General features: G+C 40.3%; 2 protein-coding genes, 1 long non-coding RNA gene and 1 pseudogene across 6 annotated transcripts in view; 1 reads left to right on the top strand and 3 right to left on the bottom strand.

The window, feature by feature from the left end:
• Positions 1 to 89: 89 nt before the first annotated feature.
• LOC125963042 (uncharacterized) lies at positions 90 to 2,708 on the bottom strand. Its single transcript, XR_007474795.1, has 2 exons — positions 2,500 to 2,708; positions 90 to 867 (listed from the first exon to the last, which is right to left on the bottom strand). It is a non-coding gene; the product is annotated as an uncharacterized LOC125963042 (long non-coding RNA).
• A 23-nt stretch (positions 2,709 to 2,731) lies between these two features.
• Positions 2,732 to 18,167, top strand: part of XIAP (X-linked inhibitor of apoptosis) — a 45,378-nt gene continuing 29,942 nt past the window's right edge. The window contains exons 1-3 of one of the 4 annotated variants that reach the window (XM_049704686.1): positions 2,732 to 2,887; positions 3,152 to 3,278; positions 8,125 to 8,234. The gene's annotated coding sequence lies outside the window, so the exon portion shown is untranslated. Of the gene's footprint in view, positions 2,888 to 2,948; positions 3,279 to 3,582; positions 3,719 to 8,124; positions 8,235 to 18,167 lie in introns of those variants that run through there. The other 3 variants (XM_033414988.2, XM_033414994.2, XM_049704687.1) reach the window with 3 other exon arrangements.
• On the bottom strand, positions 2,947 to 17,582 carry LOC125962951 (basic salivary proline-rich protein 1-like). The gene is made up of 3 exons (XM_049704535.1): positions 17,550 to 17,582; positions 13,118 to 13,178; positions 2,947 to 3,494 (listed from the first exon to the last, which is right to left on the bottom strand). Exons 1-3 carry the CDS (start codon positions 17,580 to 17,582, stop codon positions 2,947 to 2,949), a joined length of 642 nt encoding a protein of 213 aa, XP_049560492.1.
• LOC101270431 (partitioning defective 6 homolog beta-like) lies at positions 17,577 to 18,166 on the bottom strand (annotated as a pseudogene).

Raw genomic sequence — 18,167 nt, forward strand, 5'->3', positions numbered from 1 at the left:
CTAATAATTAGCAATGCTGAGTATCTTTTCAGGTGCCTGTTAGCCATCTGTATGTCAAGAAATTGTAAATTAAAAAAAAATTTTTAATAAATGAATTTATTTATTTATTTATGGCTGAGTTGGGTCTTCATTGCTGTGCGTGGGCTTTCTCTAGTTGCGGCAAGTGGAGGCTACTATTCATTATGGTGTGCGGGCTTCTCATTGTGGTGGCTTCTCTTTGTTGCGGAGCACAGGCTCTAGGCGTGTGGGCTTCAGTTGTGGCACGTGGGCTCTAGAGCACAGGCTCACTAGTTGTGGCACACAGGCTTAATTGCTCCACAGCATGTGGGAATCTTCCCGGACCAGGGCACGAACCTGTGTCCTCTGCATTGGCAGGCAGATTCTTTTTTTTTTTTTTTTTTGCGGTACGCAGGCCTCTCACCTTTGTGGCCTCTCCCACTGTGGAGCACAGGCTCTGGATGCGCAGGCCCAGCGGCCATGGCTCACGGGCCCAGCGGCTCCGCGGCATACGGGATCCTCCCAGACCGGGGCACGAACCCATGTCCCCTGCATTGGCAGGCGGACTCTCAACCACTGCGCTACCAGGGAAGCCCTGGCAGGCAGATTCTTAACCACTGCACCACCAGGGAAGTCCCTTAAAAAATTTTTTAATATTTATTTATTTATTTTATTCTTGGCTGCGTTGGTCTTCATTGCAGCATGCAGGATCTTCATTGCGGTGTGTGGGCTCCAGAGTGCGTGGGTTCTGTAGTTGTGGCAGTCTCTCTAGTTGTGGTTTGCATGCTCAGTAGTTGTGGCACGTGGGCTTAGTTGCCCTGCAACATGTGGGATCCTTGGTTCCCTGACCAAGGATTGAACCCACGTCCCCTGCAATGGAAGGCAGATTCTTAAACACTGGACCACCAGGGAGGTCCTGAGAAATTGTAATTTTAAATGTGGTGGTTATGATAGGTCTTACTGAGAAAGTGACAACTAAACAAAGACTTGAAGGGGGTGAAGGACAGCCATGGAGATATCTGGGGGAAGTGTTTCAGGCAGAATAAAGAGCAAGTACAAAGACCCTGAGGCAGGAAAGCTAAAAGGACAAGGGAATAGAGCAGTAGGAATATGAGGACATAAAGGTAAGAAGGATCCTGATTGCATAGGGCTTTTGTATTTGTTATCTACTGTCTGATAACAAATTGCCCTAAAATTTAGCTTTTTAAAACAATACACAGGGGCTTCCCTCCTGCCGTTGTGGTTAAGAATCCACCTGCCAATGCAGGGGACATGGGTTTGAGCCCTGGTCTGGGAAGATCCCACATGCCACGGAGCAACTAAGCCCATGCGCCACAACTACAGAGCCTGCATTCTAGAGCCCACATGCCACAACTACTGAAGCCCATGTGCCTAGAGCCCATGCTCCGCAACAAGAAGCCTGCACACCGCAACGAAGAGTAGCCCCCGCTCGCTGCAACTAGAGAAAGCCCGCACGCAGCAACGAAGACCCAACGCAGCCAAAAATAAATAAATATATATATTAAATAAATAATAAAACAATACACAGGAATTCAAGTGGCTTGGCTGGGAGGCTGTGGCTCTGAAGTCTTATCCTGAAGAATCCTCTTACAAGGTGGCTCACTCACATTGTTGGCAAGTTGGTGTTTGTTTTGGGTGGGGGAGGAGGAGATGAGAAGAAAGGGAGGACTCAGTCTTTTGCCACGTGCTCTCCAAATGCTGTTTGAGTATCCTTATGACATGACAGCTGGCTTCCTCCAGAGCAACCAGTCCAAGAGACAGCAAGGCAGAAACCACAATGCCTTTTATGACCTAGCCTTCATGACACACTGTCACTCCCACCATATTTTCTTGGTTAAACAGATCAGCCCTGGTTCATTGTATAAGAGAAGTACCCAAGGGTGTGAAGAGCAAGAGATAAGGATTGTTGGAAATCATCTTGGTGGCTGGCTACCACAGCCTTTGTAAGCCATTATAAGTCTGTGGCTTTTACTTTGAGGGGATTTGAGCAGAGAAATGGCAATGATCTGACTTATCAGGATAATAATTTCATGAAGGTCAGCATCATTTGAGGATCCAGGTGATACTTGATCTTCCCCTCGACCTGAAACATTTTCATTCAGAACCTCTCAATTCACTACACTAGCCTGTAAGGGAGCCCAAGTTTCTGAAACACAATTCATCTGTCAGTCTGATTCATCTGTCGGTTCCTACAGCATATTTGAAATAAATCCAGGATATGATCAGCATTTTATGTACACAGATTTCCTTTGTTTTCCTTCCTTCTGCTTTCTTTCTTCCCTATTCATTTTCCCTTCATCTCCCAATCCCTTTCCCGCTCCCACTGACTGTCTTCCTTTTTCCTTTCACCTTCCCTCCTTGGATACAGGTCATATTCTAATCTCAGTTCTCTCGTTTATTAGCTGCGTGCTATTGGGGCAGTTAGCCTCTCTGGGCCTCAAATTTCCTCTGTTAAAATGGGTTTCATATGAGAGTGCCTACCTTAGAGGGTTGTCAAAATTACAACAAAGAACACGCCGACCACAGTGCCTGGTCTCTAGCAAGAACTCAACATGTTCGCTCTCTTCTCTGTCTTTTCATCCTTTTACTTCTATTCCCCGACTCCTCCACCACGGAGCTCAGCAGGTAAAAACCGTGGGAAAAATCACCTCAAGGCTGAAAGAGGAAACGTTTGAGCTGGGGTCGGGGACTGCGAGGTGCCCACTGCGCATGCGCACCCGCTCCGTCAGGTTCTGGTTTCCAGCTAGGGGGGTGGGGTGCAGGGGCAAACAGGGCTTCGTTTGTCCCGGTTACCCGTTTCCGGCCCGGGGAAGTGGCCGGACCTCGGCGGAGTCCCGGGCGGGCTCAGCGCTAAGCGAGGGCTGGAGGGGTAAGTTCGAAAATGGCGGGGGGGGAAGAAGGAGGGGCTTTACTGGGCGGGAGGCTGGCCTAGCGGCCGGGCGGAGGCCAGGAGGCCGTGAGGGGCCCAGCGGCGCGGCGGGGGCCGGAGACAGACGGGCCGCCCAGCGTGCCTTGTCTCTTCGAGGCCTTGGCGTGGACGCACTTCGGATTCCCCAACTCGGGGTTCCTCCGGGGAGTGGGCGGGCTGGTGGGTGCGAGTGAGGGAGACGAAGGGACTTCCGTTTCCTTCCAGGCTGGGGCCTGGCCGCCGAGAGGAGTTGGCATTTCCATATTGGGGCTCGGGCCGCCCCTCCTCCAGGACCCTCCCCTCAGCACTGCTCCGGGCGCCGCGGGCGATCCAGGCCGGCTCTCCAGGCGAGGTGGGTACTGCCCGTACGGGCTTCCTCCTCCTCCCCTTTCCTTCTCTCCTCTCCCCTGCCTCCCCTCGGGCCCCGCGCTGCGGGGGAGGGCGGGAAGGCAGCCCCTACCCTGCGCAGGTGGCCGGCCCGGGTTCCGGGGCCCAGATTCCCGGGACTGCGGAGGAAAGGCATGGGTGGCTTCAGGCCGCCCGGGTGCCTCCGTAAACCCCGTGACGCCTAAGGTAAATCGAGTCAAAGAACTTTTTTTTTTTTTTAAATGATCAAAGGGGACTTCCCCCCCCCCCCATTCTGACGCCTGTGGCAGGTACGGAGCTGGGTGGAGTGTGTCTGGCGAGGGCGTGTGAACCGAAAGAATAGGAGCCAAAGACCTTCCGGAAGAGGAAATTAGCTAGTAATTTTTTCCAACCTTTGCTGCCCTTGTCACCTCCCCAGCATATTCTGTGAGTACAACAAAATTCATTCTAACTTTCAGTTTCATTATTTTAACTCCATAATACCCTTGTTTTCTAATCGGGAGGAGGGGGAGTGGTTATTGCTGACACTAAGCAACAGCCCTCTCCACCTCCAAAAAAAGAAAAACGTCAAATCAAAACTTCATAAAAACGTATCAGATTTTCATAATCTACTACTTTGCTTTCAAATATAACTACGTCACTACTTATGTCACAGATGTACTACCTTGATAGTTAATGACACATAGAAATTTACTCTTGTAAGATTGGAGGTTGCTATTAGTGTTTCTTTCTTCTCCTTTTTTACTTAACATTTGTTATATCCAGTTCAAGAGAACACTGTTACAGACGGCCATCTTAGAATTACAGCATTTTAGAGTTGGAAGGGATCTTAGTCCAAACATGATATTTTACAAAAGCAGAAACCAAGGCACAGGAATATTTCATGGCTTGCCTAAGGCTACTCCATTACTTAGATTAGAACCCAGGTTGCCTGGCTCCTTGCTCACTGCTCTTTCTGCACAACTGCTCCACGTAGCCTCCAAGCAAGAAAATTAAATGTATTCAGTGCACATTTGTGAAGCATGTACAGCTTTGTGCCATACAACTGTTCTTCCTTCTTTCAGTATATTTAACATGCTTATGAAGCCAGAAGAAAGTGGCAGTAGTTTAGGTTAAAAAGATTTATACGTGCACACACATCTACTTGTATATGCTCAGATAACTTCTTGAAGGATGCACAAAAAAAATGTTAACAGTGGTTATTTATGGAGGGTGGGGGGGCGTGGGAAGCTTTTTACTTTGCACCTCAGATGTGACCTAATGTACTGTTTGAATTTCTTACCGTAAACAAAGTATTGATTTTATAACTAAAAACAAGTGTTAAAGTTTGCACACATATGTATATCAGTATAAGCAAGTATCAGTGGTATGTGTATATATATTTATATACACATATGTATTTATGTATCAGTGATTTGTACTGTAAAATCCAGAGTGGTTCACGTCAGCCCAACTGGCAAAGCAGGCCTGATTATTGGATGCTCATATTTCCTCTGTGGTTTGCTCCTATTGCCCCTAATGTGAGAAGGTAACAATATTATATTAGTCTTTATATATGTTTAGAAAATGTGCTAAGCTTTTAATTATTGAATTATGTAGCAGATTATAACATTCAGGATATCAAATTTGGCACAATGAAAAAATTCTGAATGTAGAATCTTTGTGGGTAAGAATCATTAAAAATAAATTTAAGATCGTAAAGGTCCCTGGTGATTAGTAGTTCAGCTCTTTTGTTTTTATGAACAGGTTAAGACACAAAAAGTGAATTGCCCAAGGTTATATATCTGATTATTAACAGAGCTTGGACTAGAGTCTAGGTCCTAGTCCGGTGCCCATTGTACTACACCTGTCATTTTATTGCTTTCTGGTGCATTCGATGACTCCAACGAGGGGGACAAAGTAATGCTGACTAAAGGTTAGTTAGGCCCATTTCAATAGATAAGAATTATTGTAATTAATGTCTCAGTTAACTTGTATAGTGCTTGAAATATTTTAGTAACGTAAATGTTCTCCTTATATTTGGTTGTAAGCATTAACTTGTTTAGTAAATCGTTTGTTTATATTATAAAGTCTTAGAGACTCCAAATATGAACTAATGATATTTCACTGTTTTTGTTTGGCCTCATATTTAAGTCTGGTAGCTGATGCTTACAGACAAAAAAAAAAAGTGCTATGATTTATTTAAAAAATAAGAAACTACTTACTGAGCACCTACTATATCTGCCAGGTATTGTACTATGTGGTAGAATTCAAAAGATGAATAAGGCAAAATAGATGCCCTTGTTTTTTTGAGGATGGGAGATTATCATGAGCTGTCAGTTCTCAAGGTTTGTCTCTGTGGTCTAATCTGGTAATAGTATTACATATTACAGAATGTAATCTGTAGCACTGTTTAAGGTCATTGTGTGAGTAGATCTGAGGAGATAAACACAGTAGTGGTAAAATAAGTTGACATTGAATTGAATAAATATTATTTTCATGTCTTAGAGGTCATGTGGTACAGTGGAAAGAACACTAGGTTGAAAGCCTGAGTTCTTGTGTTGGCTTTGTTTCCGATTAGCTGTGGGATTGTGAGCAAATCACTCAACCTCGTTGCCTCCATGTTTCTTTTTTCTTTTTCATAAATTTTTAAGTATATTTATTCCACTTAATTCAAAACATGAAAAGAGCATTTGGAATATTATATATTATAAATGTATCTACCATAAGAATTTGAGGCCAAACTTAAGAGTTATATGTTTTATCTACTTTGTGTATACTTAATAGGTTGTCCTTTGTGTGATAAAAGCATATTTATGTCCATTTTGTATGACTTGGTGTGGACTTTTATTATTTTTAATTATGGTATAGTTGTAGTTCTGCTATTTAATACGTTTTGAGATTTGATTTGGTGTGATTGGTACCCAGTCTTTGTTATGGATACATGTGATTCACTATTACGATCTGCTTCTATAATGTATTTTCAAGGATATGGGTTGTGGTGAAAAGTGAGGTTTACCTGCGTAGACTGGGAGTAGCTTGAACTCAGATGGTCAGACAGAAGTTGAACTGAGTAAGTTAAGGCTGATTTCTTAAACTGGGCAAAGGTGGTGCCGTTGTGTATTCCCTGGCATATCTATAAATACTTATATATGGTTTGAACTTTTATGCTTATTCCTGTAATAATTTTGTTGACCTCAAAACACAGGCTTCTCAGCATATATTGCTATGTGATATACTTTTGTATGGCTCCACCTAATTTTTTAAGCCTTGAAAGGGCACAGAGCCTAACATTTTCTACCTCACTGGACTACCCTTTCTGCCGGTAATAATTTCCTATACTTATATTGGTCAGAATCACGGGGTTTGCTTTTTTTACTGTCATTTACAGGCCACATGATCTTCGATGAGTAACAACCAGTCAGAAAACCAGTTTCCTCATATTTCAAATAGGGGTATGATGTGTTGTGTAGGTTGAATTAGCTACCATATATGAAAAAATTCTAAATTGTGAAGCACATTACATATTTTAGTTATTATCAGAGGTAACATGGTAAAAGAGGATGGGCTGTGGAATCACACAAGCTCATGTTTAAATTTTGACCTTGTTAAAACAAATAGGATTAGAAACTTAGTTTCAATTCAGCATGTTTTAGTAGATTAGAGAAAATACATGTAGCTAAAATGATGGGGTGAAAGGAAATGAAAATTAGTTTATAGATAGTGTTTAGAACACGTGAGCATTCATTAAATATGTTGTACTGTTTTAATTTGCCTTATAGTCACTTGTGGCAGTTTCCTTTACTTTGTTGTCATTTTTTAACTTAAGCCCAATGGAAGACAAACCTACTAAATGTTTGCTTATAGACAACAGAGTGTCTTTTAGATAGGACAAAATATTTTTACTGGGGAAAAAGAAAAGATGTTGGCTTTTATCAAGCACTTGTTTCAGCACTTGCTTGAGATCCCAACATGATCATGGAAGAGAATACTTAATTCTGAGAAAGATCTACAGTAGGTAGTACCCATTCACCAAATCATCCATCAAAAGAACCTCAGAATAGCACTTGTGGAACCATCTGATTTTTTTCAGTACTGCATCCTAATCACTCTGTCAGAATAAGTTATCTGGATGAGTATCAAACAGAATAAGTTCCAGATTCTATGGCCTTAGTCAATTCATTTAACTTCCTTATGCTTTAGTTTTCTTATCTTTAAATGAAAGAGTGATTTCTATTATCCTGTTCATTACAAATATAAGTAAATTATGTTGAACAAGTTTTGCTTGTGTATGTCTACAAAATATAATGATTTTACTTTTCTGTGTACTTGATTCTGAGCTGCCCTTTTGTAAAACTTATTTTAGGGAAATTTTTTTTGGCCAAGGATAAGGGGAGACTCCTTTCTTACCAGTCCCCCAGATTAATTTATTATTATTATTATTTTATAAATTTATTTATTTATTTTTGGCTGCGTTGGGTCTTCATTGCTATGCGCGGGCATTCTCTAGTTGTGGCTAGAGGGGGCTACTCCTCATTGTGGTGTGTGACCTTCTCATTGCAGTGGCTTCTCTTGTTGCGGAGCACAGGCTCTAGGCACATGGGCTTCAGTAGTTGTGACACGCGGGCTCTAGAGCACAGGCTCAGTAGTTGTGCACGGGCTTAGTTGCTCTGCGGCATGTGGGATCTTCCTGGAACAGGGATTGAACCCATGTCACCTGCATTGGCAAGCGGATTCTTAACTACTGCGCCACCAGGGAAGTCCAGTTTATTTATTTATTTATTTATTTATTTATTTATTTATTTATTTTGCGGTACGCGGGCCTCTCACTGTTGTGGCCTCTCCCGTTGCAGAGCACAGGCTCCGGACGCGCAGGCTCAGTGGCCATGGCTCACCGGCGCAGCCGCTCTGGGGCATGTGGGATCCTCCCGGACCGGGGCACGAACCCGTGTCCCCTGCATCGGTAGGCGGACTCTCAACCACTGTGCCACCAGGGAAGCCCCTATTTTTTTTTAAGGCATTGAGTGAACAAGTTTAGAACTCTAGCGATAGGCATCGCTCAGAACATTTTTCAATGAAATCTTTTATTTTCAACTCAAGTTAACAATAAGCAGTCAGGTATTATTATTACCTGTGTTTCTCAGCCCTCTCTGCTAATGATTTACTGCCACCCAGGCAGTGAACCAGAAGACATGTGTTCATGGCCAACCACTGTGGACATGACCTGGTTACTGCTTTTATCTCTGGGAGTTGACCTGTATCCTCTTTTTTTTTTTTTTTTTTCTTTTTTTGCGGTATGTGGGCCTCTCACTGTCGTGGCCTCTCCCGTTGTGGAGCACAGGCTCCGGACACGCAGGCTCAACGGCCATGGCTCACGGGCCTAGCCGCTCCGCAGCATGTGGGATCCTCCCAGACCGGGGCACGAATCCGTGTCCCCTGCATCGGCAGGCGGACTCTCAACCACTGCACCACCAGGGAAGCCCTCTTTTTTTTATTTTTAACCTGATGTTTGACAGTAATATGACAAAGTATCAAGTTGGCATAAATTCTCAGGATAGGCAAAAAGATAAGGACCTAAGAGTATATTCTTCCCTCTCCTTGTAATAAGTTATAAAAATTATCTTCTGTGAAGGAAGAGCAAAAACCTTGCAATAGCAGGCCCCACTATTGATAGCTTACTGGGCCAGTTTATTCACAGATGAAGGAAGCATTGTCACATGGCAAATAGCCAAATAACACCCCCAGCCTGCTGGGCAGAATTATATAAGACACCTTGACTAATCAAGAGTCCAACTGCTTTTTTCTTTTGATTAGAATCTAATATATTTGCTGGATAAAATTTAGAAAATTAAGAAAACCACAACAAAGAAAATGAAAACCAATAATCCCAGTGCACAGAGATAATAACCACAGTAGAATTTTGATGTGTAATTTAGCCTAAGTCTTTCTGTATCGGTATTTTTTATAATTGGCATCATACTGACCAATACTGGTTTATAACCAGCTCATTTCACCTAATACAACATCATGAACACGTATCTGTGTTCTTTAGTATTCTTCTACAACCTGTAGTATACACATTACCAAAGTGGTGTTCTCTTTTGTTAGAATTGAGTTTTGTTTTATAAATAGCACTGTATTGAACATCCTTATATATACTGATCATTTCCTTAGTGTTAATGCTTAGTACTAGAATGGCTGGTTCAGAAACTAATCATATATTTTAAGACTTTTAGAATATGTTGTCAGATTGCTTTCTAGAAAAGGTGTACCACTTTTTAGTTCCACCAGCAAGAGTGCCTATTGTCCCATACCTTCACTGCTGGATTTTTATTGTTGGTAGTGATGGCAGTCTCTGCCAAACAGGACAAAAATGGTATCTTTTAAAGTGTTTATTTCTTTGATTACTAATGATATTTAACATTTTTGCATACGTTTGTTGGCCATTAGTATTTGCCATTTGTAAATTTGTCTATTTTCTATAGAGATGTTCATCATAGATTAATAAGTGCTTTCAAGCTTTTTCTTAAAACTATTCTCAGTCAGAAACAAGATAGATTAAAAATAGATGGTGACAGGATACACTCCTGTTTGAGACCACTTAATATTGATGTTAAAAGCAAATAAACAGAAGGATATTCATTCCAACATTCTTTATAATAGCAAAAAATTGTTAGCTTTATAAATGTCCAGCAATGAAGGTGCATAACTGTATATATATATAGAATATGTTAACATTTGTGGGGTTTTTAAAATTTGTTTTATTTTTCGCTGCATTCGGTCTTCGTTGCTGCACACGGACTTTCTCTAGTTGCAGCGAGCGGGTGGCTTCTCTTGTTGCAGAGCACGGACTCTAGGCACGCGGGCTTCAGTAGTTGTGGCTCGCAGGCTCTACAGCACAGGCTCAGTAGTTGTGGCGCACGGGCTTAGTTGCTCCGTGGCATGCGGGATCTTCCTGGGCCAGGGCTAGAACCCATGTTCCCTGCATTGGCAGGCTGATTCTTAACCACTGTACCACCAGGGAAGTCCAACATTTGTGTTTTTTAAAACCTATCTCTGGAGGAATGCAGAGGAAACTGGTAAGAGTGACTGTTTCTAGGAAGGGAACCAGAGGTTTAAGGGGTGGAATGGATGCAGCTTTTGTACCTCTTGAATTATTTGATCATGTGTGTATTTTCTCTTTTTAAAAATATACATCTGCTTCCCTGGTGGCACAGTGGTTAAGAATCTGCCTGCCAATGCAGGGGACACGGGTTCGATCCTTGGTGCGGGAAGATCCCACATGCCGCGGAGCAACTAAGCCCGTGTGCCACAACTTCTGAGCCTGTGCTCTAGAGCTCATGAGCCACAGCTACTGAGCCCACGTGCCACAACTACTGAAGCCCGCACGCCTAGAGCCCGTGCTCCACAACAAGAGAAGCCACTGCAATGAGAAGGCCACACACCACAACGAAGCGTAGCCCCCACTCACCACAACCAGAGAACAGCCCGTGTGCAGTGAAGGCCCAACACAGCCAAAAATAAAATAAAATAATGTAAATAAATTTATAAAAATATACATCTAAAATTAATGTTCAGCAATATGGAATTGGTGAGGTTACGATAAATACATTCATACAGTCAGGTACTAGTGATCCATTTAAAGTAATGTTCTAATCTAGATAAAAATTGATGTGGAGAGATGCTTATGATATATTATTAAATAGAAAAAAGCAAATTATAAAAATACCATATACTATAAATCCCCTTTAGAAATATTTATAACGTGCATGTGTTACATGCACACAGAAAAGGTTCTTAAAGGATAAACATATTAAAGTATTCACAGCCTGGATAGTAGGATTCTTTTTTCCTCTCTCTTTTAAAAAGGAAAACAGTTGTTTGTATTAAATATTGGGTTGATATCCATCATGAGATTTTGTTTTTCTGCCTGTTCTGATTTTAGCAAAGGTTTTAATCTAGACTCTGAATAGGCATAAATAGTATTAATCTGTGTTATGGATCTACAGTTTGGGTTATATAGATGGTTTGTTTTTAAATCAAAGACTTGATTAACGAGCACTGTAAATTGTCTTTAAGTTCTGAACAGTTTTCAGTAAAATAGAGGAGGGGATACTAGTGATCTTGAGCCTTTTTATTATCTTGAGTGAATTCTTGAGCCCAAACCCGTGTATTCTTCATGCAAAACATTCTTTTGGGGAACACATTCCCGCAATTTGTGGAAAAAGATGAGAGAAAAAAAAAAACGAAGAAAAAGATGAGGGAATACCTTACTGTAGGTCCATTCTGAGAGAACTGTACCTGTGGAGTTAATTATTATAAATAATTTGGCAGATATTGGAGGTCTGGGCTCAAATTTAAGTGTTACTATGACTTTCTAATTTAAGTATAGAACATGTAATTGATACTCCCTTTGTGGATTCTCAGTATGGCCTTTCAGGTGTTTACAGAAGTAGGCTTCATGATCAAGCATATATTGTAGGCAGCAGTATTAATAAGTTGATGTTATTGACTGAGCTTATGGGCTAAGTGCTCATTAATGCCATTCAGTTATTTGAATGGCTCTAGTGCTTAATTTTAGGGAGAGAACTTTTGATTTGATTGAATGTAATTAACCTCAAAAATGTTTTATTGACCATTTAACTTAAGGTTAAATGAAAATATGCTTCATAGTTTGAAGAACCTAGTAGTATAAATGAACAATTTGACTAAAAGTTGAATTTTTAATTTTATTTATTTATTTATTTAGGCTGCATTGGGTCTTTGTTGCTGTGCACGGGCTTCTTATTGCGGTGGCTTCTCTTGTTGCGGAGCACAGGCTCTAGGCGCAATTGCTTCAGTAGTTGTGGCTCGTGGGCTCTAGAGCTCAGGCTCAGGAGTTGTGGCACACGGGCTTAGTTGCTCCGCTGCATGTGGGATCTTCCCGGACCAGGGATCGAACCCGTGTCCCCTGCATTGGCAGGCGGATTCTTAACCACTGCACCACCAGGGAAGTCCTAAAAGTTGAATTTTTATGTAAATATATCATAGTATAAAAGCTGAATTTAAAAAATCATATATATACACATATATATGTATATACCCTTTTTGTTTAGGGCATGTCTTTTTTTTTTTTTTGCAGTACGCGGGCCTCTCACTGTTGTGGCCTCTCCCGTTCTCAGTGGCCATGGCTCATGGGCCCAGCCGCTCCACGGCATGTGGGATCTTCCCGGACCGGGGCACAAACCCATGTCCCCTGCATCGGCAGCCAGACTCTCAACCACTGCGCCACCAGGGAAGCCCAAGGGCATGTCATTTTTAAAATACAGCTTTTTTATACTATGTCACATCTACGTAGATACATTTCTTAGATACTACAGCTTTGTAAATCAAAATGCTATTTCTAAGCAGGGAGCTAACACTTTAAGATCATTAAAAGAGGGATTGAGGGACTACCCTGGTGGTCCAGTGATAAAGAATCTGCCCTCCAATGCATGGGACGTGGGTTTGATCCCTAGTCAGGTAGCTAAGATCCCACATGCCACAGAGCAACTAAGCTCGCCACGCCACAACTACTGAGCTCGTGCATCTCAACTAAGAGAGCCTGCGTGCCACAAGCTACAGAGCCCATGCGCTCTGGAACCCCCACGCTACAACTACAGAGCCCACGCGCCCTGGAGCCTGTGTGCCACAACTAGTGAAAAGAAAACCCGCACGCCACAACTAGAGAAAGCCATGCACCGCAACAAAGAGCCCATGCACCGCAATGAAAGATCCCACGTGCCACAACTAAGACCCAACACAGCCAAAAATAAATTTAAAAAATAATAAGTAAATTTTTTTTTTAAAAAAAAAAGAGGGATTGACCTCCACTGCACTGGGTCAAGGAGAATGTTGCTTGTTTGACAAGATCTCTATGCTGGATCCTCTATAGGGGAAAAAAGCAACTGATGAGAAAAATCTTACAATATTTCTACGTATAATGAGCAAAGAGAGAATATTAAGATGAATTTTAAATTATGATGGTGTTTTGGGTTAGCACATATAAGATTTTTATGATGTTACTATGAAAAGTTTTACAAATCTTATATTTTTGAAATGTGATTTTAGTATAGGTTTTTATCACTGAGTTGTACTGTTTGCTTGGTATGCATATATTTCTAGTTCGGTCACATTTTCTGGGCACAATGGCATATTACCAATTTTTAGTCCTCACAGTGATCTCAAGAGTCCAGTAGAGGTGGTGGGTGGGATGTGGGATAGTGACAGCAGTGACCTAATAGAGGTGCTCCAACATTCATTCTTTTGCCCAATGTTGATGAAGCACTACTGTGTGTCACGCATTGCTTTAGGCATTGGGAATACAAATGTGATAAGACAGAGCCCTTGCTATAAAGGACCTTCCTTCAAACAATGTACATATAGGTATACCTACAAACATACACACATGCAGAAATTATTCAGTCTTGTTCTAGTACAGCTTGGCTCCTCAGCTATTTTTCTTCATTTCTTTCTTCCTTTCTTTCTTTCTTCCTTTTTCTCTCTCTCTTTCTTTCTTTCTTTCTCTTTCTTTCTTTCTTTCTTTCTCTCTTCCTTTCCCTCTTCCTTTCTTTTACCCTCTCTCTCTTTCTCTTTCCGCGCTGTGCAGCATGCGGGATCTTAGTTCCCCGACCAGGGATTGAACCCGTGCCCCCTGCAGTGGAAGCATGGAGTCTTAACCACTGGACCACCAGGGAAGCCCCCTCAGCAGATTATTTAGAGGATATAGTGAGGGCACAAAGAGTAGTCATTCTACTAGGGTTTTGAATGGACGAATCAGGAAAGACGTCATAGATGAGATTCTAAAAACATGTTTTCTGAGTTTTCAACAGATGCCCTTATTTAATTACATAATGTGTTTCAGTTAGCATGGTAGTACTGCAGTGGGAGCTAATAGGGTTATATTGTTTGCTTAATTTTTGTCATATTTCTAACATCGTTGTATTGGGTTGGCCAAAAAGTTCTTTCAGGTTTTTCCGTATGCTGTTACGGAAAAACCCAAATGAACTTTTTGGCCAACCCAATATTAGTTTCTTAGGGCTGCCATAATAAAGTACCGCAAACTGAGTGACTTAAAACAACAGAAATTCAGGGACTTCCCTGGTGGTCCAGTGGTTAAAACCATGCTTCCACTGCAGGAGGCCTGGGTTTGATGCCTGGTCAGGGAACTAAGATCCCACATGCCACACGGCACAGCCAAAAAAAGAAAAAAAATAAGAAATTAATTTTCTCACAGTTCTGGTAGCTAGACATCCAAAATCAAGGTGTTGGCAGGGCCATGCTGTCTCTGAAGATGCTGGGGAGAACCTGTTCCATGGCTTTCTCTTAGCTTCTGGTGTTGCCATTGATCCTTGGTGTTCCTTGGTTCATCAATACATCATCACTGCAGTCCCTGCCTCTGTCTTCACATGGCCATCTTCCCTGTGTTTCTTCTCCTTTTCCTACAAGAATATCAGTCATATTGGATTAGGGCATTCTAATGACCTTGTCTGAACTTGATTATATCTGCAAGGACCCTATATCCAAATAAGGTCACATTCCTAACCAGTGTTGGACTTCAACATAGTTTTGAGGGGGCACAGTTCAACCCATAACAATCATTTAATTCCCTTTTAATGTGCCACGTCAATATAGTTACTTAAGAAATGCTTTTTCATGATGAGAAATTAGCAAAGCCCTTGGTTGCAGGGATGAAAAGTATTTTTAGTTCATTAAATGAGTCTATAGTGACTGAATGAATTTCTTCCAGAGACCATAAGGGTGAAACACAGACAGGTTGTAGAGATCTATGAGCTCAATAGAAAAAGACTAGAGGTTTCGCTGCTTATTTGTTAAGAACAGTGATTTGTTATTCAGGTGCTACTTTGACTTAAAAAGATTTAATAAGTATTTGTAATTGTTAACTTTCAGTCATCAGAGATAGTTCCCTAGTATACCATCTTAAATAATTAAATTTATATTAATCTTCAAAATTACTTTCTTCAGTGTCTTGTACACATGTAAAACTGCTTGCTTACTTTGTTCTAAGGTGCTGTGATAACTGAAACTTATGATATTATGGGATAGATTGGTTTTTTAAATTACTTACACTGTAATAGTTGACTACCAAATAGTAGTCACTTTAAGAAATTACTGTTAATTTTCATTTCAAGTAAGATTTTTATTAGAAAGCTTAATACTTAAATACATTTCTGAGTAGTGTTCTGATATTAAATCTCACAAAAATATTTCCCTGCATGGGATTTTTTTTTTCTATTGCTTTAACATTAGAGGTTTTTTTTCAATTAATCCAGAATTTATTTCTTCATATTTTTTTAACCATTTAGAGAAGCTATCCTTTAAAAGGGAATCATTTGATCCTTCATTGTTTTAATAGCACACAACTGTTACAAAGGCATCCATACTAGCCCTATTATAAGATGATTTTAATAATTTTGGGGGGAATTATCTATAAACCACAGGGAACTTCATAATATTCTTAATTTCTATGTACATGCATACTGTAGTGCTTATGCACATTGTACAATGATAAATGCCAAAGAAATCAGGTAAAGAATGAAAGTTCGCAGCCTCACACTTACTTGTTCTAAGTGGATGTGTGGGAAATAAATAGCCTAATGAAAATAATATAGATAAACTTTACTTGTCAGTGGTAAATACCACAGCTTTCTCTTAAAGTGTAGGCAGTGTTCCCAGAATAATCCCACTGAAGAAAATCCAGAATCTTTGCACAAAAAAGTGCACAGGTTTGTCCTGTGTGTAAAAACCTTTTAATCTAAGTGCATTTTATATCCAAAACAATTTGCACTACTTGAATACAGATCTTCCTCAACTTACTATGAGGTTACATCCCAATAAAACCATCCTAAGTTGAAAGTATCATAAGCTGAAGATTCATTTAATACACCTAACCTACCAAACATCATAGCTTAGCCTAGCCTACTTTAAATGTGCTCAGAACACTTACATTAGCTTACGGTTGGGCAAAATCATGTAACGCAAAGCCTATTTTATAATAAAGTGTGGAATGTCTCATGTAATTTATCAAATACTGTACTGAAAGTGAAAATGGAATGGTTGTAGGGTACAGAAAAGTTATGAGTATATCAGTTATTGACCCTCGTGATCTGAGCTGACTGGGAGCTGTGGCTCGACATGCTGCCCAGCATCACTACAGAGTATCAAATTGTGCTAGCCCAGGAAAAGATCAAAATTCGAAGTAAGGTTTCTACTGAATGCGTATCACTTTCGCACCATTATAAACTGGAAAAATCATAAGTCAAACCACTGTAAGTTGGGGACCATATGTACATTAAAAAAGTTCAAAAGCCTACCAATATAATATGTAGATATACACACCCAAAACAAAAGGAATGCTTTCCAATGAGATTAGGAATGAGGATAAGAATTAAAGGAGAGTGTCTTCTATATTACCAGAGTCAATGAAATTAACTGCATTTTAAAACATAAATTATACCTATTTGGAATTATTTTATAAATATATAATCTATAGGCTGGACAAACATCAATGTGAAAAACTGTCACAGAATTTCATAATTTAGGAACATAGCTTCAGTGCTTCATAATGTGGAAAGAAACTCCTAAGAACAGCCAATTGGTTTGATTTCTTAGAAGTTAGAAAATAATGCATTTCAGAAAATGATTTGTAACAATTAGTGACAAAAGAACAACATTAAGAAATAAAATACTGGGTACACAAGAACTGAGGTCCTCAGAGTACCAAAAGAGAATCAGACTTCACATTAAAATTTAAAGAATGTGGTTAAAGGAAAAACTAACTGGAATCTTTGTAACAGGTTAAATATTTAACCACTTCAAACAAATAATTTAGTCCTCTCACATAGTTCTGAAAATGTACTGTAGCATCTAGTTTTCCATATCAAAAGCATATAATTTGATTAGCAGAGCTCCCTTTGTTTTAGACTTAAAATCACCTCTGATCCACCAAAATTTGTACTAACAATTACCAAACTACTATTTGAAAAGCATTTAAACAGCTTTATTGAGATATAATTCACATACCATAAAATTAATTTTAAGGTGTACAGTTCAGTGATTTTAGTATATTCAGAGTTGTACAACCACCATTACAATCCAATTTAGAATATTTTCATTACTCCAAAAAGAAACCCAGTCAGTAACCATTTGCAGTTATTCCCCATTCCCCTCCTCTCCCAGCTGTAAGCAACCACTAATCTATTTTCTGTTTCTATTTATTTTAAGAACATTTTAAACTTACAACATTATTGTTCTCATGCCTATTCCAGGTCATTGGCTCGGAGGTTTGAAAGATCTTAAACTACCCAAATTTGCAAGTCCTGTGACATCCTCACTCAGAAAACATTCAAACAATGGTTTCATGATTGTTCAGTCTTCTAAGAGTTTTTGATCTGGAACATGTGTTTCAAATTCTGTTTGTACCATTTGCTAGGGGTGCTAAACTCATTTAATTAGACGGAATAAAACTATTCTTTCCAGACTCAAAACTGAGCTTGTTCTATTTGGGTTAACCATTTCCAGTCTTTTGATAGTAGGAACAGCTTTAGGAATCTAGTGTGGCACACCGCTGTCTTCAGTAATAATGTCATCTTCATCCTTTGGCTCAATGTTTGGTTCAATCTGCTGTGGATAGCCAAGAAAGCTGTTATCAGTAGATTGGCTAGAGCTGCCAGAAGTCCTACTGTTCCTAACGTTATTCTCCTGTTTACTTGCCTTCTATTATGATGAGGTTGTAGCTGTTTGCAGTCATCCTATTACTTGATCAAAACTTCCCTGAAACTTCTATACCATTAACATCTAAAACGTCATCATTAACAGCCAATATAGTCCTGTGCTGCGAGCCAGACCTCCTGGAATA

This window comes from Orcinus orca, chromosome X (genome assembly GCF_937001465.1).
Source record: "Orcinus orca chromosome X, mOrcOrc1.1, whole genome shotgun sequence".
Lineage (NCBI taxonomy): Eukaryota > Metazoa > Chordata > Mammalia > Artiodactyla > Delphinidae > Orcinus > Orcinus orca.